The 25,801-nt window shown below is 40.9% G+C and overlaps 1 protein-coding gene across 1 annotated transcript; it reads right to left on the bottom strand.

Moving 5' to 3' along the window:
- Positions 1-683: 683 nt before the first annotated feature.
- On the bottom strand, positions 684-4,824 carry FAM237A (family with sequence similarity 237 member A; the record flags this gene model as incomplete). Its single annotated transcript, XM_080933073.1, has 2 exons — positions 684-814; positions 4,413-4,824. 2 exons carry the CDS (start codon positions 4,822-4,824, stop codon positions 684-686), a joined length of 543 nt encoding a protein of 180 aa, XP_080789199.1.
- Positions 4,825-25,801: the final 20,977 nt, after the last annotated feature.

The raw sequence follows: 25,801 nt of genomic DNA, 5'->3' as shown, positions 1-25,801 counted from the left end.
TGCTTTTCAGTGCAAAGTATAACCACTTATACGGCTTTAATATTTAATCAAACAGCAAATATATAATTGAAAGATAATTATGCTACCTTATTAGAGCTTGGATACAGTTCGTGCTAATATTAAAGATTTAAATAAAGAGAATCCAATAACATCAGTTGGGAGCCAAAGCTTTTATTAATTTTGTTTTTATTAGATGAATGTTTTATTCCCTCGTGAGCTTTTTTTCTTCATTCTGTATTCAAAACTATTCTCTCAGACAAGGTTGGGAACTGCAGACCAACAGCATCAGTTCATGTATACAGTCCTTCCACACCAGTTTCATAAGCAATTCAGCAGTTAAAGGCTTGTGATTTGTACAGCTTATGATAGCTAAATGTGTGGCCCTCTAGTTCATTAGCATTGCCAGCCCTTTCCAGGCAAATGACCATACTGTAAAGAGACAAAGCCCTCATTCCCAATCATCTTTGCAAGTTCTCTAGCTCCTGTAAACAGTGGGGTGGTTAATCAGTAATTACCATCTGAAGAGACCAGCTACCAACCAAGATGCTGTAAAGACAATTCTTAGAGAATTTGACCCAGTATTCATCTTTGGACATTTACACTGCTTAAAATACATAAATCATTGATAGGAAAATATTCTTTTTTTTATTATTCCAAGGCTTGAATTAGCTCTGAATTGAGCTTTATTTTCTCTTTACTTCCAGCTTCTCTTTCTTAATAAACTGAGAGCCCCGCCTTTGCATTTTCATGCTTGTCAAATCTTCCACCAATTCTTTCTTCAAGTAAAGGGTCTTAAGGAGCTGAGAATATGCACCTGAAAATAGAGAAAGGGAACTTCATAAGGTCTCTGCATTAAATTTAGGTTTGTTGTTCTACTTAACAGAAAGAATTGGCATTTTTGCTATGCCACCATTACAATTCTATATACAGTTAGAACAGACATGTAAACTTATATTTACAGTATTTTCTGTCTCATGAATTTTACTTATGTAACCAAAGTAAAACAAATTATTATTTATAATGTTTGTAAATTAAATAGCATGTGATCTTTAAGTTTTGGAGAGTCACTTTTTTGTCTTTAATATAGAAACCCAAAGCAAACATTTTAAACCACCAAGAACATAACCTTCCAGAGGCAATGCTGACCTCATTCCACGCTTGCTCTGTCTTGTTCCACTCCTACCTACTGGGGTCATATGGATTATTTCCACATTTTTTATAAATAATATTGTTTAACTATTACTCCATTGTGGACATATGGATTATCTCTATGTTTTTGATAAATAATATTGGAATGAAGAGTCTTGTACCCCAGCATTGACTGTATTTCCTGACACTTCCTGACAATCGAGTTACAAATGGATGCTATTACAAATGGATGCTTGCAGAACGTGTGGCTTAGAAAAACTTCTCCAGCAAAGAGGAAAATGAAGCACTGAAGAATCTGTTCATGTGGTAGAAGCAGTGATTTTGTGTTTACTGTCTAAAAAATAAGAACTATAAAAGTTTGTTAGACACTTATCACAAATGTCATCAGCTTATAAACCTACATTTTAACTTTTCTCGCCACAAAAAAAAAAATAATAACCTCCAAATGCACAATGTTTCAGGAATGTATAAACTGTCAGCTTCAGGAATGCAGATCCCTACTCCCAACCCCACCCCACCCCTGTCCTTAATGACAAAGCAAAACCTGCTGTAGGAAGATGGTATCACTTTTACGCAGAAGATATTGTGCTACAAAATCTTTTTATTTTCAGAGAAGCCTTTAGAGGTTTGTGAGTGAACTCCGCTATTTCCTCTTTGGGGGTTAACCAGTGTACTGCCCTCAATCAATAAACCAACCAACCAATCAACCAACCAACCAATCAATCAATCAATCTCTCTCTTCTCCCTCCCATTTGCCATCTCTCCTCCTCTCTTCATCTTCCCATTAATGTCTTCTCAAACTCTTGACATCCTCTTTCCAGAACCCCCATCAGTGTTTACAGTTAAACCTGGAAATATGGATCATATTTAGAGCTTCCTACAAAGGCATCAGGATTTGGTTACTAATCAGTGTCTTTCTAGATCAAAGTTAATCTTTATAATCTTTTCTCATAATGTCATCTGCATCCCTTAGAATTTTTAGAGCTCTCGTGTTTGACTTCTTCTGTCCCTGCTTATTACTGTTATAAACAGCCATGGTGTCCTGGTTTGTCATTACAGTTCAGTCACCTGGTCTTGGGTAAAGCTTTCGCAGTTTCTCCAGAGTTAGGGCCTTTCATAGAATCTCAGAACATTCAAACACATGAAGAATGAGAAGAGATTTTGTGGTTCATCAAATTCTTTCCATAGTCTGTGTTTCCCAATGAGAAGAGTAAGAACTTACACAGATTAACTTTCCTGGGGTTCCATATGGATTTTATGTCTCTTGTTTTCATATTTGTTAATGCCATATTAAAAAAATGTGATAATACTACTACAGCATCTCATGGTCACATGCAAAGCATGATTCATAGAGAAGATTTCATAAGTGGCTTTAAAGTAATTTATTTTAAAGTCATAGGAACAAGAGCCCTTTTGCATATGACGTATGCAGTAATTTTAGCTATATCGTTTTGCCCTATGCTATGATTTTCCTGAGAACTATGGGGACAAACACCTCTTCAGCTTCACCTTCCTCCCAACTTTATAGCACTCCATCCCCAGGAACAAAAGCAAAACTAACTAGAGGATCCACCCTGGTACATCCAGAGCCTGGCTGAAGCACTTGAGACTAATTGAGGCTGCTTGGAGGAAACCACAGTGTTCCTGTAACTATTTAACTCCCAGACATGTATGTCCTTGACCCAAGACCCCATCTTACTGTGATTAGACCAACCAAATGGAAAGTCTCATTTCCTGATCTTCAAACAGTTGCCTGTGCAAAACATTAAAATAACTTTAGTAAAGGGAAATGTAGGCTTCTGTTACTGAGCTATTCACAAACCAACGTCTCCTAAAGTTTGCAGAGCAGCTGAGGCTATCTCAACTTTCTGGTGAAGAGCAGGAAGTGACTTTTAGAAGTTTTGGAGGCATATTCTTTTCATGTTCAGCTGAATACCATAAGTCTTTCATTTATTCTGGAGACATTTCTCATAATTGTGGAAAATGAACTCAAGATTTTAAAACATGAAACGTGGTGGCATCTTAAGTGCAACAGCTACCTCTAATGAGACTAAATGAAGCCTTACAAACCACCATCAGGAGGCTTCAGAAGAAGAAAATACAGGGTTCTTATTGGTCAATGCTGATGTGATTGTTATGCCTACTTATATAAATGATAAATGAGGATTATCCTGTTTCTTGGCTCAGCAAATCATGAAAAATGTTTAATTACTGGGGTTAAGGCAAACTATGTGTTTTAGAAGCACTTTAAAAAATCTTAACTGTGGAACTGTTACTGACAAATTTTTTTTTCAGTTGAACCATTATAGAGACAAATAACAATGCTTACGATTAAATATTCACTACTAAAGATGGTTCTGCCTTGATTTCCCCCCAGTGCATAAATAATCCTAACTGCACCAAATTGGCCCTTGCTACCAGATTTGGAAAGTTATTGATGGAAAGAACACCCAAGAAGGAAGGAAAACAGGGTGGCTAGGGCACGGGTGTCTCTCAGAACTTGCAAGAGTTTATTCCCTCACTAATTTTATATATGGGACATTTCGGCTGAACCTCTAGAGAAGACTAGTTTTGAATTACTATAGAGTAGTCACTGCAGTGGTAAAAAAGCCATTACACAACTTATTAAAAATTAATAACTTACTAGAAGTTAATTGCTTATTTGTGATTCATTCAAACAACAAAGTACAAATATAAGTTAGTTGGTATTTTTGATTTTGACATCATCTATCAAATATTTCTCAAGATACTTCTTTAGGTGCATGAAGGCAATGTTTTGTTTTTACTTTAAAGGGGGCAAGAAGTCCCATGCTGCAAACACCCCCCCCCCAGCTCCTATTTATGTCTTATTAGTCTCACACCAAGGAAACACCAAGTTACCTTTAAGTTAACAATGAAAATTGTCTTCGCTTTAGGGCAAGCTTTACACCTTTACATTGCAATTTTTACACTGGGCCTCTTCTTTCCTTTCTTTCTTCCTTTCTTTCTTCTCCTTCCTCCTTTATTTCTCTCTTTCCCTCATTCTTTCTTCCCTTCTCTCTTTCTTTTCTTTCTCTTCCTAATGACCTTTTATTTTCATGTAAAGTTCTAGAATGAATACACTATGTTGACTCGAACAACTCTTCCGTTATTTGAGCCCTCTTGGCATCACCCACTTAAAGGACTATGTGAAATATTAGCTTCCTCTAGAGCCTCATCCCTCTTCCTCACACATCAGCACAATCACATTTGATAGACAGATTCAGCAGGTCAGGACTATGCACCTTGTTTAATCCCCAAGTGCCTCTGCAGCACTTTTGAGACTTTCTCTTCTTCTCCAGCCAATTCCCTCCTTCCTAAGCCATGGTTCCTGGAGAGGACACAGTCTACGTAGATGTCCCAGAAGACTTGGGCCAGATCCCAAAACAGTGCCCCATGCTTCAAGTTCTCAGATGACTTCAGGTAGATCATAAAATCCCAAAAGCCAGAGACAGTGTTAGAAACACGAGGCTTCCACATCTCCAAGAGAAGTATTGATGAGGACTCCCAGCACTGGGGATCAGCTTGGTTAAGAGTCAGCAGGTCTGTGTGACTGTGGCAAACAACAGGAGACACATAGCACATTCCCACAATGAGCAGGGAGCAGGTGAGACTCAGGGGGCAGTGAATCTTGCTTCTGTTCCCAGGATCAGCCATGGTCCTGGAACAGCACACATGGAGGTATATCAGTCCAGGCTTGCTTTTCACTCAGTAAGAGAAATTCATGTTCCCCTGAGAATCTCAGTCCCAGGAGAAGAAACACCACATTACTAATTAGGAAGAGAATATCCTTCTTCCCCATCACAGGCCTCATTCTCTCTAGATAACCCATTCCCAATCTAAGAAGACTTCCCACGATGTATTCCACGTGAGATGATAGGTGAACTGTTTACCGTGGACTGTAGCTCAAAAGAATACTGTGTGAAAATTAAAGTTCTGCCATTTTAACACAAAAGTGCACTACAGTTAGGAACTTGACATTTTTGTTCTTGTATGCATGCTTCCTGTTTGTAGTACCTTTTAATTTTTAAAAGATGTTAGGCTTATAGAATATTATAGCAGAAATAAACACACAGTTGACTCTTGACTTGTGGACAAATGTATTTCAAGATTGGAGGACAAAGTAACAGTAATGGATAGTTTGTAAGCTTAAATGTTACTCGATTCTGATACACCTTTAATAAAGATATTGCTTTCTAATTTCTCTCTGCTTGCAGTGAATCTCAAAGTATGTCTCCTCTTTGACTTTTCTAGTTCACATTGTCTATTGTAATAAAATCATCTGAACAGCCACATGTCACCTCTAACTAGTCCTTATGCCACCTCTTCAAACAAGTGCAACAGGAAATTACACCCTTGCTATTATCAAAACTTTCGTCCCCCACCCCCATTAAAAGTTCATCTGATTACTCTCCAAATATCCGAAGCAATTCAGCACAAAGAAAGAAAAACCAGAGGGACACGCATACTGCTTACTTCCTCATCAGAATTTGTAATAATGACACCAGAAGACAGGCTCTTTCTCTTTCTGATCAGCAGGGGGACAACTGGAGACCCTGCTAAAGTGTTTCAGAACCTGTTCTTTAAGGATCATGTTTGAAATAACAGATCACTCAAAAAATGTTTAGTTTTTGCATCATTTTCTCATTTACTTTACTAGAAACGATTGCATTAAGATGAAATATCAAAGTCACACCCAAAGGTTATCTTTGTTCAAAGACTGCACAGCTCTGATATCCAAGTTTTTAGAAGCTAAAGTGGAGGGCGCTGTCCGAGGTGCTGAAGTTAACGTGTCCTTGGCATTCTCCCGTTTGTGCTAATCTAGCTGGAGACTCTTCAGAAAGGCTCTCCATTTCAGGACTGTTTCAGAAAGCTGGGCTCCCTAACACAGAAGTCCCCTTGTGCGCCCTGCTGAGAGTCCGGTGCTGGCCGAGTTTGGGCCAGGCACCTGCTCACGCTGCTGCTTCGTCCTCCCAGGGAAGAGCCTCGGGGTCAGGGTACCACTCACCTCTTTGTTCCTTCTTTTGTTTGCTTCTTCTGTGGGTCGGTAAGGCGCCGCTCCGCAGTTAACTGCCCTACCCGCGATCCCTCGAGTGCGCGGAGAGGACGCACTCTGGCTGTTCCCAAGGCAGGTGACTGTCCCCAGCTTCCGAGTCCTGGAGTCCTGGATGCCAGCGTGTCTCTTCTTAAGCAGTGGGAGTGTTCGGCTACGTCAATGGACCTGCAAACTGCTGCCTCTCGCCCCCAAGTCCCCATCCCAGTCTCCAGAATTCTCTTTGCCCTCCCCCGCAGAGGTTTGCAGTTTGGAAAATAGGGCGCTGGCTGTAGACCCCCCCCCATCCCTGACCCGGGCCCACATCCACGCTCCTTTTGAGGGCAGTCTTTTTGTAGCCAGGCTTTCAGGACCCACTTAGCTAGAGAGTCAAAGTGCTGCAAAGTTGGGGTTCAGCTTGATGCTTGTCTGGGGGATAGTGAAGCCGACCTGGACTTTCAACAGTGCTTTATCTGAGTTTCAAAGGGTGAGAGGGGAGGAGCATGGGAGCCCTTAGGGTCTGGAGAAGTAAAAAAAAAAAAAAAAAAAAAAAGTGCAAATTCCCAACTGCAGACAGAGTATGAATTTCTCCTACTCCACTGAGGCCCTGAGGCAGATGGGAGAGAAAGTATGGCAGACTAGGAACTTGTTGCTGTTGATCTGAGGTAGGTAGCCCTTTTGTTTTTAGCCTGGGCTGCTGGGGGTGTCATTTCTTTCCCTCCGATTTTCCCCCAGAATTTCTGCTCTCCCAAAATAGGGGAAGCAGCTTGGATGGATTTCCTCTACTTTGTCTTTTACCCACTCAAGACCTCAGTCCCAGGATGCAGTCCATGACTTCTCAGTGGCTTTGCTGGGCGTTGGTGCCCACTTAGAATCATTCTCTGCTAAGGGATCTCGAGTGAAGGGCCTTTATTCCCTTGTCTTTCTTGAAAGGTCCCCAGCATCCTAAAAACAAAACAAAACAAAACTCTGTACTCTTCATTACATGAAGGCTTTTGTGCCGCTTGACAGTATCCATGGTTACCTGGGGGGGCTTAAAGTGAGGTTTGTTGAAGGCTCAGAAAGCCAGCTTCTCCAAAGATAACATTAGGATGTACTCTGAAGGAGTCCAGAGGGTCTTTGGATTTTTCCTCCTCTCAACTGGACCAAGTGTGCTTTTGTTTCCATCTTTAAATTGGCGCACACACACACACACACACACACACACACACACACACACACACACACAAATACCTGCTTCCCTTTGCCCCCAGTGGGTAGGTAATGAGATCATGGTCTTGCTTCCTGGACTTCAAGGACCCTACATCCTTTTAGATATTCTTACCAGAAAAGTGGGCATTTTAGAGAAGCCAGTGGACACAGAAATGGGTCTGTTGAAACCTAGCAAAGGGATTCGACTCGGAGCAAGATGAGAATGATTTTCACTAAGTAGGAAGAAGCCAACAGAGTCACACGGATTCAGTCAAGGGTCCCAATAAAATGAAGGGAAAGGAGTTTCTAGTGGGTCTAGGAAGACAGGTGATGGTGAGAATATTAAGGGTGATCTCATCTCAGCATCTGCGGGATTGTGGTGAGTAAAGACAGGAATGGAAAGTCAGCAAATAATGGCAGTACCTGAACCTTTCCCTATAAAACTTGGATATCAAGATGGAGAGCAAGTGGAGGCTAGAAATTGGGCGTTGGTCATCCAGCTGAGGTAGGGAGCCCAAGAGAGACGGCTGAACATCAGGAAAGGGTGAGTAAAATTGTCAGAAGTGAGGAGCAGATAGGTAAGAAAAAGGAGCCAACACCTAGGAGAAGGGATGACAGCTTACTTTCTCAAACAAGAAAGAAGCAAGAGTGCTGTAGGCACAGAGGACAGGGAAGAAACAGCTAAGAGAGATGGTAACGGATAACCTCAGTTTTCTTACTGAAGGTCAAAAGTAAAGGAGACGCGTGTTAAGTAGGGAGTCTAGAGAAGGGAGCAAAGCTTTGGAGTATCTGTTGCAGGCAAGAATGGGGAGAAGAAATGAGAGAGAAGACATATTTGAAGGCATCAGTAAGAACTCAAAAAATGCACAAGACCATGAATTGATAGTATACTACATTGTATGCCTGAATAGTTTTTCTGAGGCAGAATAACATAATTATGACAATTATTCTCTGAATCCCAATTGTCTGGGTTTGATCTGTGTGTCTTTACCTTGTCATAGTTCGTGGATTACCAGAAAAACTTTTTTGTACACTTACCATGCCTGAGATCAGGATGTATCTGTCAACTGACAGCACTCTGGCAATTAGATTTGCAGCATTGTCTTTTTTTTTCTTTTTAAAATAACGAGATGTCGATCACAGATGATGTCTTTGAACTGATAGAATGCCTTCAGAAATGTGATTTAACCCCTAGGAGACCACCCTCCTGCTTGTGAAATGGACGAAAATACTGTTAATGGTTCCTGAGGATAGAGTGAACTCATTCTCAGAAAACAATTGAGGAGATGGTAGGCGTGGCAAAATGTGACAAACATTAGTGTTTTTCTTGTTCTCTTACAGCACTCAGCAGACTGGGATAAAAGAATGGTCAATATGACACAGATTCGGTCTTTTTTTCCCCTTTTTTATTGGATATTCTCTGTATTTACATTTCAAATGTTATCCCCTTTCCCCCTCCCATCCCTACTTCTCCTCCCCTTGCTTCCATGAAGGTGCTCCCTCTCACAACCACCCTCTCCCACCTCAGCACATTGGCATTCCCCTACACTGTGAAAATGAGCCTTCACTGGACAAAAGGCCTCTCCTCCCATTGATGCCAGAGAATGCCATCCTCTGCTGCATATGTACCTGGAGTCATAGGTCTCACCATGCAAACTCATTGGTTGGTGTTTTAGTCTCTGGGAGCTGAGGAGGGTTTGGTTGGCTAATAATGTTGTTCTTCCCATGGGGTTGCAGACCCTTTCAGCTCCTTCAGTCCTTTCTTTAGCCCCTTTATTAGGGTCCTTGTGTTCAGTCCCATGGTTATCTTCAAGCATCCTCACTTGTATCAGTTTGGTTCTGGCAGAGCCTCTGAGGAGGCATCCATAACAGGTTCCTGCCAATAAGCACTACTTGGCATCAGCAATAGTGCTTGGGTTTAGTGACTATATATGGGATGGATCCCCAGGTGAGGCAGTCTCTGGATGATCTTTTCTTCAATCCCTGTTCCTCTATTTTTCCTTTATTTTCTTCCATTAGTGTTTTTTTCTCCCTTCTAAGAAGGACTGAGATATCCACATTCTGGCCTTTCTTTTTCTTTTCTTTCTCTCTTTCTTTTCTTTCTTTCATTCTTTCTTTCTTTCTTTCTTTCTTTTTTTTTTTTTTTTTTTTTTTGAGCTTCATAATGTATGTGAATTGTTTCATGGGTATTCTGAGCTTTTTAGGCTACTATCCACTTATCAGTGAGTGTATACCATGATACCATGAATGTTCTTTTGTGACTGGGTTACCTCACACAGAATGATAGCTTCTAGTTCCATCCATTTGCCTAATAATTGCATTAAGTCCTTGTTTTTAGTAGCTGAGTAGTACTCCATTGTGTAAATGTACCACACTTTCTGTATCCATTCCTCTATTGAAGAACATCTGTTTTTTTTTCAGCTTCTGATTATTATGAATAAGGCTGTTATGAACAAGGTGGAGCATGTGTCCGTGTTATATTTTGGAACATCTTTTGGGTATATGCCCAAGATTGGTATAGCTGGGTCCTCAGGTAGTACTATGTCCAGTTTTCTGAGAAACCACCAGACTGGTTTCTAGAGTGCTAGTACCGGCTTGTAATCCCACCAGCAATGGAGAAGTGTTCCTCTTTCTCCACATTCTTGCCAGTGTCTGCTGTCACCTGAGTTTTTGATCTTAGCCATTCTGACTGGTGAGAGGTGAAATCTCAGGGTTGTTTTGATTTGCATTTCCCCGATGACTAGGGATGTTGAGAGTTTCTTTAGGTGCTTCTCAGCCATTTGATATTCTTCAGTTGAGAATTCTTTGTTTAGCTCTGTACCCCATTTTTAATAGGGTTATTTGGCTCTCTGTAGTCTAACTTGAGTTCTTTGTATAAATTGAATACTAGCCCTCTATCAGATGTAGGATTGGTAAAGATCTTTTCCCAGTCTATTGGTTGTTGTTTTGTCCTTTTCATAGCATCCTTTGCCTTATAGAAGCTTTGCAGTTTTATGAGCTCCCAATTGTATATTCTTGATTTTAGAGCATAAGCCACTGGTGTTCTGTTCAGAAAGTTTTCCCGTGTGCCTATGTGTTCTAAGCTCCTCCCCACTTTCTCTTCTATTAGTTTCAGTGTATCTAGGTTTATGTGGAGGTCTTTGATCCACTTGTACTTGAGCTTTGTACAAGGAGATAAGAAAGGATCAATTCTCATTCTTCTGCATGCTGACTGCCAGTTGAACCAGCACTATTACAGATTCGGTCTTAAAACTTGGGGTAAGATGTTGATGAGCAATGAAGCTATCAGGATTGTGAGGGCATAAGTAGCTTAGAAAAAAAGAGGCAGGGTAAAAAGAAAAAGATTTCAAGGAAATGAAGCAATCTGGAGCTGTCATTGACATGTGGTAAGAAGGTGTCAAAGGAGCAGAGAGATTGTTTGTAACCAGAGGATCTGTGGTCGTCAGGGATGGAGAGATTAAGACTCCAATTGAATTGAAGGTCTGAGGAGAAGTGGGTGCAAAGTCTGCTTCTCTTGAGTTTCACTTGCATGTGAGGATGAAGATAAGGAATCAGATGGCCATCCTTGCTTCATAGACACTGTGGGTGGGAGACACTGTTTGCACAGCCACATTCCTGAGATCAGGATGTACCTGTCAACTGATGCCATTCTGACAATTAGATTTACAGCATTTAAAAAAAAAATTAATAACAAGATATCTATAATTGATGGTATCTTTGAACTGATAATAATATTTTTAAAAATTATTTATTTATTTTATGTACATGAGTACAGTGTAGTGTCTTCAAACACACCAGAAGAGGGCATTAGATCTCATTACAGATGATTGTGAGCCACCATGTGGTTGCTGGGAGTTGAAGAGCAGTCAGTGCTCTTAACCTCTGAGCCATCTCTCCAGCCCATGATAATATTTCTTAATACCTTAAAATGTTATGTAAAGGTAAAGGCTGCTACTGTTGAGCCCTGCCTGCCTTGTAAGTAGGAAGATAATGGGTTGAATGGCCATCTCTGCTTTCCAGACACTGAGCATATGAGACTGACCCCCAACCAGAGCCCCAAGCAGCTGGAAGTAAAGACTCTTAAAAGTACACATTTTAAGACATAATGGTAACTAGTCAGATAATCTTTTTTTTTTTCTTTTCATTGTTATCACTTGGCACTGAAATTACAGAGTTTTGGTAATACTTACATGTAGGTTCTAAAGTAGAATCTCTAATTAAGCATTCCTCATAAATATTAACAGCTTGTACCTTAAAACAAAACAAGCAATCATTGAACATTTTTATTTAGACAAAGAGCCTATCCATCACCTACTCTAGTGTGATAAATATTTCATATTTTCCAATTTACCAGGAAAATTTAGAGAGATTCTTGGGAAGAGGAAATGTATGACTCTCTAGTCCCAAACTTGGCTGTCATCATCATAATTACAAGATGAAAATGACATCCTAATTTATGTTGTTAGATTAGGAGAAATTGACACCAAGACATGTGATTAAAACCTTTATCTTCTGCTGAACATATAGGCTGTCTTTTCCACGATGTCGTGTTCTGATTGCTTCCTTTGTATATACTACAATCTCCAGCAGTGTTCACATGTTTGCAAAACCTCATTTTCTACCTGGGGCCCTATGTAATCTTAAGAAAAGCATCATTTGGCCTTCATTCTTTTCTGTTTTACTATGTGACAATTTCTTTAGGGTTATTAAACTGCTAAGTGTTAGGTTATGGCTTTGTTCCTACACTTAAATTTCATTCGCTGTGTTTTGTCTGTCCCGCGTGGTGTGCACACACGGGCACATAGCCTGTCATTCTGTCCTCCTTTTGCTGTCTTTATCCTCACTCTCCTGTCTGTTCCATAGTACCAACTGGGAGAGAACATAAAATTGTTCAGTACACAGAGAAACACACATCCGAGCTCAGTGCACACCATCATCTGTATTGTTAAGAAATATTGAAGAGGCCCTAGAGAGTCGGCTCTTCACCTAAAAGTACAGCTGCTTTTCCAGAGGACTTAGGTTCAATTCTCAGCACCCACAAGGAGACTCACAGTCTGTAATTCCAGTTTCAAGGGTTCTGATGCCCTCTTCTGGTTTCCATGGGTATCACATATACAAGTGATGTACATGCAAGCAAAACGTTGAAGAAATGAAGGATCATTTAAACCCCTTTGCACTTAGGTGAATGGCTGGCTTGTCTGGCATTTGGTCACCCAGAGTTGTTTGAGTTTTATGAAGTTGCAGCATACAGCTGAAAAATGAGTAGTTGAAAAGTAAATTGCAATTAGCTGAATGTGCCCCATGGGTAGATTTTCTGATTTGTGCCACTTGAAGCAATTTTCTAAGACATTAAAAGGGACTTGCGATTAATTTTAATGAAATTCAAGAGCAGTTATGTGGACAGTTTGCATCTTCAGCACTGCATTAAATTTGCAAATGCTAGGGCAGCCTCTAAGAATGGGACGCTTCCTTAACACTCGGGATCAGATAGTAAAAATAATCATTCCTCTCTCATTATTTTGTGCTTCTCCATCATTTAAAAATGGCAGTAAACAGGAACAATTTCCTGGAATGCCCATTGGGTTAAGTGGATGAGTCACTACTTAAAAGGCATCCAATTCACAAGGACAAGTTTCAGTGCAGTAGTCAGATGATACTGGACATCAATCCCAAAAGGTGTGAAAGAGAAAACTTACCCAGGGACCTGGAGTCATTCATAGCTTCTTGATTGACCAGGTAAGGAGGCCACCGTGGTCAATGAGAGCTGAGATGTCACAACCATAGTACTGGGTGTCTTTTAGTGGCTTCTTTCTGTGTGTCTCTAAGAGAACTTTGTTTTTTGTTCATTTTTCCCAGAAGACCCCAAAGCCCAAAGAAACTCTCGTGGCTTTGTCCAGCTTTGATTTTACTGATTAAGACAAGTTCAGCAACTCAAGAGTATTGACTTTTGAATTGGTCTTGTCTTTTGGACTACTCACTTTCTACAAGACCATAACTTAAGGGATGTTTGTTTGTTTGTTTGTTTGTTTGTTTGTTTAGGCAGGGTCCCACTGTATAGGTCTGGATGACCTGGAACTGGTACATAACATTGGCCTGTCACAGAGCTCCAAATGTCTTTGCCTCCTGAGTACTGTGATTTAAGGTGCACACACCTGAGCCATTATTTTTATTGGATAGTTTATGTATTTACATTTCATATGTTATCCCCTTTTCCAGTTTTCCCCTCTCTCATCCCCTGTCCTCCTGCTTCTGTAAGAATGTGCCCCCTTCCACCCATCCACTCCCACCTCACTGCCCAGGTATTCCCCTGCACTGGGGAATCAAACCTTCACAGCATCAAGGGCTTCTCCTCCTATTGATGCCAGACAATGACATTCTCTGCTAGATATGTGGCTGGAGCCATGGGTCCCTCCATGTGTACTCTTTGGTTGGCAGTTTAGTCCCTGGGAGCTCTGGCGGGGGGGGGGGGTCTGGTTAGTTGATATTGTTGTTCTTCCTATGGGGTTGCAGACCCCTTCAGCTCCTTCAGTCCTTTCTCTAACTCCTCCACTGGGGTCCCCGTGCTCGGTTCTATGGTTAGCTGCAAACATCCTCATCTGTATCAATATGACTCTGGCAGAGCCTCTGAGGAGACATCCATATCAGACTCCTGTCAGCAAGCCTTTCTTGGCATCAGCAATAGTGGCTGGGTTTGGTGGCTGTACATGGGATGGATCCCCAGATGGGGCAGTCTCTGGATGGCCTTTCATGTAGTCTCTGCTCCACTCTTTGTCTCAGTATTTCCTTTAGACAGGAGCAATTCTGGGTTGAAATATTGAGAAGGGTGGGTTGCCCCACCCCCCATCTGGAGGCCTCGCTTAACCTTTTGATATGGTCTATACAGGTTCTCTCTCCCTCTTGTTTTCAGCTAATCTCATCCCTGTTGGGTACTGGGAGTCTCTTGCTTTCCTGGTATCTGGGACTTGCTGGTGGCTACCTTGAATTCCCCATTCCCATTGCTACAAACCTCTGCTCAATTTCTTGACCCTGCATATATTATCCCCCCTCCTCTCATACCTAATCCTGCCCCCTTTTTTTCCTCCCCCTCTACTCTTCATCCCAAGTCCCTCCCATTAGTATATTATGCTCTCTTCTAAGAAGGACTGACGCATCCACATTTTGGTTTTCCTTCTTCTTGAGCTTCATATGGTCTGTATCTTGGTATCTTGGGTATTCTGAGCTTTTGAGCTAATATCCCCTTATCAGTGAGTGCATACCATGGGTGTTCTTTTGTGATGGGGTTACTCAACTCAGGATGATATTTTCCAGTTCTATGCATTTGCCTAAGAATTTTATGAAGTCACTGTTTTTAATCGCTGAGAAGTACTCTATTGTGTAAATATACCACATTTTCTGTATCCATTCCTCTGTTGAAGGACATGTGGGTTCATTTCAGCTTCTGACTATTATAAATAAGGTTGCTATGACAGGCTGAGGAAGATATTAGAGAAACACCACCCTTCACAACAGTCACAAATAATAATAATAATAATAATAATAATAATAATAATAATAATAATAATAATAAAACCATCCAGTGAAAAAAAGACAGCATTTTCAACAAATGGTGCTGGTTCAACTGGCAGTCAGCATGCAGAAGAAAGCAAATTGGTCCATTCTTATCTCTTGTACAAAGCTCGAGTCCAAAGACTTTGGATCAAGGACCTTCACATAAAACCAGGTACACTCAAGCTAATAGAAAAGAAAGTGGAGAAGATCTTCAAACACATGGGCACATGGGAAAATTTCCTAAACAGAACACCAATGGCTTATGCTCTAAGATCAAGAATAGACATGTGGGACCTCATAAAGTCGCAAAGCTTCTGTAAAGCAAAGGGCACTGTCAAAAGGACAAAACAGCAACTAACAGACTGGGAAACAATCTTTACCAATCCTAGGTCTGCTAGAGGACTACTATCTAATATATACAAAGAACTCAAGAAATTAGACTCCAGAAAACCAAATAACCCTATTAAAAATTGGGCACAGAGCTAAACAAAGGATTCTCAACTGAGGAATATCAAATGGCCAAGAAGCACCTAAAGAACTGCTCAACATCCCTAGTCATCAAGGAAATGCAAATCAAAACAACCCCGAGATTCCACCTCACACCAGTCAGAATAGCTAAGATCAAAAGCCCAGGTGACACCAGATGCTGGTGAGGATGTAGAGAAAGAGGAACACTCCTCCATGGTTGATGGGATTGCAAGCTGGTACAACCACTCTGGAAATCAGTCTGGTGGTTCCTCAGAAAATTGGACATAGTGCTACCCAAAGACCCAGCTATACCACCATGTAGGTTTATGTATCTAGGCAGTATGACAAGGGACTATGGTTTTGTCAACAATAAGATTCCAAGGAGCAATTATAAAACTTAATATAAGATTTCTACCTGAATGCCATGTAGGATTCATAGCTTCAGAAGTCAGGGGCTGAGAATAAGCATAGGCAGTTGGGCAGAAGCACAGCGGATGGATAAGTGAGGGCACAGATCTTTGTGGTGAGGCTGGAGTCATCTTACAGCTTGAACGAGGCTTCCAAGCTCAGGATTTTTCTTTGACACCTCGCTGTCTCTGGAACTTAGTTCTACTCTGTTTGCGATTCCATGATGTTTTGTTCCTTCCAGCTACACAAGTACCTCTGATCTCCATCACCTTCTCATTTCTTCCAGCCAAAATATGAATGCTTTTGAGTGGGAATCATGTAATAATTGTTTGTGTGCTTTTGCATGCATAACATACCACATATTTGCATGAGTATACATGTGCTTCTCTTAGTGCATGTGGGGCCCGAGGGTTGGGGGCATCACTGAAGGTGAGTATGTGAGTGTATGTGTACAAGTATGTGAGTATGTGTGAGTGTGTGTGTGTGTGTGTGTGTGTGTGTGTGTGCAAGTACATGTTGGAGTGTGTGTAAGTGTGTGTGAGACAGTCTATGTGTACATGAGTGTGAGTATGTATGTGTGAAAATGCATGTTAGCGTGTGTGTATGAGAGGGTGTGTGTTGGAATCTGTGTGTGTGTGTGTGTGCATATGTGTGTGCATACACAGATGGAGACCAGAAGTCCATGTCTAAAATTTCTCTCAATCACTCTCTACCTTTTTGAGATAGAATGTCTTATTGATTGCAACGTTCACTGATTCAGCTAAACTGGCTTTCCAGCAAGCTTGAGAGATCCGCCCGTCTCTGCTCCTCCAGCACTGAGATTTTAGAGATACGTACCTGTGTGCCCAGCCTTGTTTTACTATGTTATTTATTTTTGTTTTATGTGCTTTGCTTGTATGTATGTCTGTGTGAGGGCGTCAGATCTTGATGTCAGATCAGAGTTGTTAGCTGCCATGTGGTTGCTGGGAATTGAGCGCAGGTCCTCTGGAAGAGCAGTCAGTGCTCTTTATGGCTAAGCCATCTCTCCAGCCCCTTTGCCCAGCTTTTTATGTGGGTTGTGAGATTGTCTCAGGGCCTCATGTTTGCATGGTAAGGACTTTGCCTACTGAGCCTACCTCCCAGCATGGATAATGATTTTTAAACAATGCTGACTTAATTCAGTTATGTAACTAACAACATTTGGAAACCAAGCCTGGAACAGTGAGAGTAGATGGTCATCTTTGATGAATTTTCTTTCATGTGCCTTGACAACAACAACAACAACAACAACAAAAAAGAATCAGTTACTTTTTTTTTCTTCATTCAGTACTCAAAATTTTTATTATACTTTTCCTGAATGGGCCCATTCCTTTAATGTGCTTATGGGCATATTTTCTGAAATGGAGTTTTGGATTGACATACTATGATGTTAAAAGTAAATGGAAGATATAAACACACAAACATATTTTTCTGTGATCAAATCAACTCATATCCAATAGCAAGATTTTAAAGTTGATTCACTGAAACACAATTGTGTTTCTACATCTATTTTTGAACTTATGTTTATAACATGCTATGTGAGCCAGGAGTTTCTTAGGTCACAATCAATCTGAGTTTGCTGTCCTTAATAAGCAAGTATGTGGTTGTTGGGGGTCGTGCGGTAATCCCAGGATGCCAAGCTCTACATTTCTGTGGTTCTCTTGACTCTCCTATCTCATTTAAAGTGGGAAAGTAAACGCAGTTTCCCCCATCAATGGACTTAGGTTTCCAATCTGTGTGTTCCAACTGTGCCACGTGGTTATTTATAAACATAAGCATGTCTAGGAGAGAAAGTGCGACTGTGGAAGACAGTAACTCATATTGTTTATGGGCTGGGGAATGACTGTTTTCTACCCACAAGGTTAACCTCATAAGACAATGTGGCCTAATGGGAAACTCAGCAGTTAATAAGCTTAAGTTCAAGTTTGAGTTAGAACAATTCTTTTGTTGCTTATCCAGTTCTTAGATCACAATTCCCCTGATTTTAAAAAATGGAACTTTTCTTATTCTTGAAATCCTTCTGCCTTGACCCACTGAGTATCTGGATTGTAGGCATGAGCTGTCATCTAAATTTCAAATAAAAAATAAATAAATAAATGAAGGAGAGGAAGAGAAATCAAACAATACCATTTATGGAGGCCCTTACATCATGGCCTTTATTCCCTCACTTAAAACATATTATGGAAAAATTCACTCATTGAAAATAGAATTATTTTATTTAACTCAGCCTCCATTAGAATATTCCATCTAACTAGTACTAATAAAATGGAGGGAGGCGGGAACGTGTCATATGATGCCCTGAGTTGTGGTAACAGCAGCCACTATTCACTTCCTGGATTCATCCATCTAAAGCTGCACTTGCTTTTCTGGAATGAAGTCAGGACAGTGAGCAAAGTGGTCCAGCCATATGCCTTCCAAAGTAAGAGATTATGAAGATGACTCAATAGTCACTCACTGTTTCCAAATGTATCTATCCTCTGCTGAGTCTCAAAGGTCATCAAGGTAAGTCCTAAATCACTGATGAATCTATGAGCTAGTGGGGAACATAGCTTTTATAAAAGGCCCCCAAAATGGAATGGCACACACCCATACCAGAGTAATCCATTTGTTCAATATTTTATCTGCATACATTGAGATGATGGCATTCGCCGCCACCGTAAGAGGGTGCATCAAAAGACAAGAGAGGCTAAGTCTTTGTTCTTGTGGAGAAAGGTAGCATTACTTAAGTAAACAAGCAATAGGAATAAGTAAAAGGGCAGGGAAAAAAAACCAAAAAGAATGAAAAGGAGGCAGTAAAATCACGGCCAGCATTTTGCTGGAGATCAAGAAGAGCAATATGGCTATGAGAATAAAACCGACCTCTGTCCTTCCAGCGTTTGTAGATCTCCCAGCTTTGAAACTACATCAAGGCTCCTTTGATCAAAATCGCAGTCCCTTGTTCTCATCAAATTGACCATGTCATCCGGACTTCAAGTGTCATTAGACACACGTTTCTGAAGCCACAGAAAGGACCCAATCATGCACCAAACTCAGGGCTCTTCGGCATCTCCTTCTCTGCACCCTATTTCCGGTTCTACACCCACACAATCATTCATGAAACTCTGCAACACTTCAGGTGACTCCTGTTGCCTGAAAGCCAGAAGCTCCCAAGGAAGTGTGTCTTTCTGTTAGGTGCCTGTTTCTAATATATCTGTCCTTCCCCTTCCAGATTCTCAACGCAGACAGAAGCAGCCTAATAAGGACAGCATTTATTTTGGCTCACAGTTTTAGGTTACAGTTTCTCCTAGTGAAGAGCTCATGGCAGCAGGAACTCGAGGGGGCTGGTCACATACAATTCATCCAGGATTGGGAGCCAAAAGCAATGATCAACACATGTTAGTGGTCAGATTACTTTATCCATATTACATAGCCCAGGATTCCCTGCTCAAAGAGAGTGGCCCTACATACAATTAACATGGGTCTTTCCATGTACAAATTACCCACTACAGCCATGCCAAGAGGCCCATTTCCCATGTGATTCTAAATTTTGTTGACAATTAATGTTAGCCATCACAATAGCCTAAACCAAATTACCTATTCAAATCTATACTTAGTAAGTATTCATATGATAAATATTTTTTAATAAAATATTGAATCCTCCATCCTGTTAGATAGAGCTTTCATATTCAAGCTAGTAGTCACGACTGTCTTAACACAGCTTTTACCACCCGTGGTTTTGATTAAATAACAACGCAAAGAGCTTCTAGACAAAGGGAGTTATTACATCAGCTGAGAAGACAATTAAGTGCAAATGGGACTTTGCTATGTTTTACATCTGAGCTTGATACATAGTTTTTTTGTTGTTGTTGTTCATTTGTCTTAGTTTATAAACCTAGTTCAAAGTTGTGATTCAAAAATATACGAATCCTTTCATCTATAGAATACTAGTTTTATCACCAAAGGGGAAAATGATTTCTCCCCTTGAGTTATATAGGGCACCGCCTCTTGAATGAATTAATGTATGAATCAATCAATCAGCAACCAACTAGATGAAAATTGAAGGTAGCCAGGCCAAGCGGCCAAGAGCTAGCAGATGGGCAGGATTTTATTTCTGACCTCCTAAATGGCTGCCCAAGAGTTTTAGGTCTGAGATCTTTTCAATTGGAAAAGTTGAGGAAGAAATTCTATATTCTTTCCCAATGAGTAGCTTGCCCAGACTGGCTGGGCATTTGATGAAATGTCTAACACACATGTGTCTTGGTGAATGTTTGCCTGGTGTCTTTTTGATCCTGAAACAGATCAATGGCAGTGATCTATCAAAGAATAGAACGTTCTGTATTCTTCACTTGTGGCAGCCAGCTAATGAGGAGTGGACATCAAACTGGAAACAACGAGAAAATAAACCACATTTTCAAAAGTCTGACTTACTTACAGGTTGTCAAAAGAATGGTGGTTCGGACACAGTACAGCACTTTCCAGACTTCACACTTTCCTCTGACTCTAAGATGGCCCCGGACAAGAAGTAGGCCATCCTCTGCTTTCTCCAGCAGCCTCCCACACACACACTTAATAGTGAAAAGCTACTACGAGGTGTGAGTCCTGAGGTTGGGGGGTCATCAGGAGTTGGAATAGTTATACCAGGGATGCTACCAGGGTCTCGTGCTTCTGTGGTGGAGGAAAGAGAACCCTCTATCAAACGCAAAATCTCAATAATACTTTTGACTGCCAATTACTTCTTGTGCAGGGAGTTCAGTTTAAGATGTCGTCAGGGTCTGAGTGGGAAGTATTTCCCACTGTCCTTATGAGGGGAATGCTTGGCCCATGGTTAGTAATGCCTGATGCTGTTTTTGGAAGACTGGGGAAACTTTCAGAAGTGACATGCCACCACAGGAAGTAAGTAAACTGAAAGGGGATGTCTGGGGGTTTGATAGCCTAACCCTACCTCCTCCAATCTCCCTTTTCTGGCTGAGGAAGCAGTGTGACTGTTAACATGTCTCCCTCCTCATGGTGGACTGTAGCCTTGCTTAAGTTGTGAACTAAAACAAACCCTCCCACCTTTGAGTTACTTCTGATCAGGGGATTTGGTTATCGAGTTGAGTAGATAAGTAAAACAGGCACTGACTATGTCTTAGGAAAGAAATGAAACGTGTTTATTGGCTTTAAATTATATGTAGCATGTATGTATGTATGTATGTCTATAAAACTTCATAACCAAACAAATTGTAAAGGCACTTGTCAGACTGTTCTCATATGCAGAAGGACTGGGGATGTCGCTCAATGGTAGAGCACGTGCCTGGCACAGAGAAAGCCTGGATTTCTTTCCCAGGATTGGGAAAGAAAATAATTTATTGCAGGCAAGTCAGCCAGGGAGATAACCTATATTGTAAATATTTGTGAGAGTCGGCTAATGAAAATGATGTGCAATTGATTGATGGCCCAGTTGTTTGGCTTTCTGCAGGATGAAATTATACAGACACAGGAAGCCGTGGAGCGTCCAGGGACGCTCATCCACAAGTTATCCATCCACGAAAAGCTGGAGGCTTTTTACTCCGTATGGCAGCCGTCCACTCAGTATAGACTCCGAGAACAAAGCACAAATGGACTCAATTGATTGTATTGTCTTCCTTTCATCTGAGTGCACGGTCTCCTATAAATACAAGGCTTGTTCTTATTTTTTTTTTTCAACGTCAATGAACAAAAAGATAAAAATTTCTTCATTTCCAGCCACAGCAAATTGAATATGACTTATTTTATGACTTCCCACAAGGCACTGGAAAGAAAGGCTGTGGAGCTTGCTGAGAACTTCATGTAATGCAGTCAGAGCCCTGACCTTTTGTGAACCCCTTTCTACCAGCTCCTTTTATTTCTTATTTTCAACACACATCTCTAAAGATACTAAGTACCCAGTGAGATGTCTTAAGCATCTCACTTCTTCTGTGAATGGCTCTGAGGATATAATTTGAAAACTGGAGCTTGATAACAACTTTCTTTGTGTCCCATCTTCTGCCCTCTTCTCCTTTCATGTCATAGCGACCCAGAATAATACTTTTCTGCAGAGAGCTACTGTAATATTATTGATAAACAACCATTCTGCTGATAATCAAAATTGGCTTCTAATAAGCATTGGAGTGTTATCCCAGTCTCTTAGAGTGCCAAAATGCTGTCATTTCAGCTTTGGCTCCAAGAAAATTCAATTATAGTCATAGTAATAGAAGTAAATGTTTCTTTTTAAAAATCAGTCTTGCTGTGCTGAGACATTATCTAAAGTTCCTTCATTCTAAATGTTTCTTTTCTCTGTACCCCATTCTCCTCAGGAACTGGTTTTATGTTGTCCTCTATAAAAGCCCACTATTCATTCTGTAGCATGTGCAGAAAGAAGATCTAATTCATTCTCTCTGAACAGATTTTGTTCTTGTGAACAATAGCATCCAATTCTCTGAGCATACAGCAAGCACCTTCGGAATTAATGGCTCCTTGCATGCTTCAGCCTCTCTGCATTTCCTTTTTCGATGATGACATTCTTTAGAAACTGCTTCACATTTTTGTGGCTTAAGGTGTATCTTGAACTAATTCGAATGTTAACATCTATGTGTAGTTCTTGAGCAAGTATTTCCACTTGAATCTCACCAGTGAATGCCACACCATTGCAGCAGCCTGCTGGGTGTCTTTGACTAGATTTCTTTTAGCTCCTTAGCCTCAGCAGTCCCAGAATGAAACAGGCATTTGTGTCCTGACTCTGTCATCTCTGTCATCCCTGGCTACCAACCTCAACCTTCATATTTTACTCTCCTCCCAACTTGCTGCTCACTTGCTAATTTATGGAGAATTCTTTCTTGTTCCTCCATTTGGCAGCAGCAGAACTCCATTCCACGTCCATGACAGTAGCTCCTTATCTTATATCATTATGTTTGGTTGGGATAGTCTAAACTATTTGCCCATCCCTTGCCTCTCTCCCACAGTCCATTTTGTAGATTGTTCCTAACAGTCTCCATTACTCTAGTCCACAGAAGCCTATTCACATTTGCCTCAAGAATCCAGCCTATGTGTGACAACTCAGAACATCACCTCACCCAGAGCTACATTCACTCTTCCTTGCTTCCTCTCCAAGGATATTGCCCAATTATTGTCACAGATGAGACGTTTTAGAAACACTCTCTGGGGAATGACTTACAGATCAGACCACATTTAGACTATGCTTTTCCATACCAGCAAAGACTAAGAGGAGTAAATAGGATTGTATGGGGTAAGGTTGTGTGGCGAGCTTCCCCTCAAAATAACTTTTGAAAATGGGACGGCTGCTGTGGTGTCCTGAGTTGTGGGAGTGAGAACTCTGCAGGAAAGGAAAACTTCTATTGTATTTGAGTCCTTGGTACCTTGCTGACAGTTGCCCCCACTGGACTTACACATGCCTTGACTGTCCAGATGGAAGTACTGAGCATTGAAATTCCATTCCAGCTCCTGTTTGTTCACATTCCCACCAATTATCCAGATCCTGTTGAAATGTGCTCTCCTCATTGGGGGTGTACTGATGCGCTTTCCAGATTTCCTCTAGCAGGAAACTGTATCCTTCTCTGTTGACTTACTTCCCTTACTGAGTAGAATATTTTCATTATAAATGAAAATCTTTCCATCTTTCTTAACTTTTCTACCCAACTATAATATCCCGTGGGGAAGAGTCCTAGCCTCGTTCTGACCCATTGTGTCCACTGGGAATTCTTTTACTGAGGAGATATTTGCATTATATGTTAACCCGGTGAAGTTCCTAACTAGGAGGTTGAAATTGGCATTCTTACGATTTTTCCTTCATATGTTTTGCAAGAGCAAACTGTTTAACTCATCATACACAAGACGGAAGCACATTTTGTCTCTTCTTCGTGAGAACATCGATCCCCTTCAAGTAAATGCTCATGGAATGTGCCTGCAGCCATCCCTTGGGAAGGCCTTGCTAGTCACTCTGGCTCTGTGCCTTCTTGCTTTAGTTTTAAGGAAAGGTTTGATATTCCTACTTGGACAGTGGAGTATTTAAAAAAAACACATTCCCCCCAGTTTAGATACTCTCTCCTTGTCCTAGTGGTTGACCATGGTACCAGTAGCATCCAAATTCTATCTGGCAAGTGATTCTCTTCTGGGGGTTGGGGTGGGGGCTCCTGCTGCCCTGTTTGCTCACTTTCTTGTGTCTTACTGCTACTACCTATAGTCTTCTGGGCCCAGGAAGGGACTCAGAATGTAAATTTCCCAGGTCATGGTTCTGGCTCTGGCCTTGCTAGAATAGTTGTTTCGGGGAAGGTTCTTGAAATCTACAACTTTGAGCTTTATTCACTCACTATATAGATGACTCATGGTAAGGACTCTGGGCTCTCATCCCTGCCCTGCCACTGACTTAAGCTCTTGTCTGTACAGACTAAGTTCTACAAAGATCAGAAGTGATATCATGAAGATGTTTGATGAAGTGACATTTGGGCATTTGCTTGATGGGTGGATGCACACAGGTGTGAGCCCGCACACTCACGCACATACATACAGGAATATTCACATTCTCACACACACACGTGAAAGTCCTGAGAAAATACTTGTCCATTTTTGGAGACTTCTGGGATTATGAGGTATGGTGGGAGAAGTAAAAGAATGAAAAGACAAGCTGGAAACATTAAAGAGATTTCAGTGTGATTGGAGTGTAGTGATTTTTAACTTTGTTTTATCAGATTTTATTCGTTTTCCAAATCAAAAATTTATACATGTAGGTTTTTATAATAAGGAAATAAATTGCTTTAAACCACCCTCTCTGCTGAGTTTTGAGATTTTGCATCTCTTAGGTCAAAAAGTTCTTTTTTTATGTCACTAATGTAGAAAACAAGGGGATTCCGGGGTAAACAAGGTCAACAGACTCATCCCTATATCTAAGAGGCATTAAAAGTCAATAATAGAAAGACCTTATCTAAGGGGATCTAGTTGGGTCCTAGAGGATGCAGTTTAACGGACCTGTGTAATCAACCTCTGATATGGTGGTTGTAGATGTAGCTCAGGGCTCTTCACCTGGTACCCTGTACCCCAGAATGACAGTAAGGCCACATTTGCATACTCCTCAGGCAACTAGCTATGAGAGGCCATGCGTGGACTTGTTATTTTAATGTCTGTTATTTTAAGATTACTTGCTTTCTAAAGACGAGCATGCTATGCAAAGAGCATTTCCATCTGTACCATCTTGATACACATAGATATATGAATGTATGTATATGATATGAATGAACTTCACTACTACAAGAAGGGGGTTTTGAAAAGTCTCGATTTTGGCTACACTAAGAAAATAAACGAAATGAACAACAGCGTGCTCATTTTCCACTTAGTGACAAATGGCTGGATCTGAAATTAGCTGATTCCTTCAGGGCAAGGTGCTTCTCTCCAGCATGGCTCAATCTACCCCCCATCTGTTTTGGTTCCCCTTTGGTCCAGGTTGGTAACTGAGTCTCCTGTAGACCTCATTCTTTGCGATATTTGAAGTGTGAGCACTTCACCTACATCGAAAGAGCATGTAAGGCCACTGTATACACATGGGCACATGCACATTCACTGCTTCTGTGTGAGAGATCTTATCTTTCTCCCTTGGGATAACAGAGGACTCCCTGCCAGAATCTACAATCCATGTCACGTTTTTTCTGTCTTCTTCTGAAGACCAGAAACTGAAGAGGCAACTTTGTTCCAGGCTCATTTACCCCCTGAAGGCCAGAAGCTATTTAAAATACCAGAGAACTCTGAAGGACTCTAGACCATTCAAGATATAGAGATATTTTGTTTGTTTGTTTGGTTGGTTTTATGTTGCCAGTTTTAAAAGACTGCTTTATCATGCTAATCATGACTTTCAAGATCATCACACTTAGATATTTTGCTACGAGTGAACTCTAGTGTCATGATTAGTCTTTACAGATACACCAGAGCACAGACGGGTATATACAATCAGCTGGAAGAAGATGGCCCCCAGATCCTAGGAGGACA

Source organism: Micromys minutus (assembly GCF_963924665.1).
Source record: "Micromys minutus genome assembly, chromosome: 19".
NCBI lineage: Eukaryota > Metazoa > Chordata > Mammalia > Rodentia > Muridae > Micromys > Micromys minutus.
Note: the sequence above shows the minus strand (reverse complement) of the source record. Positions and strands in the feature narration are given on the sequence as shown.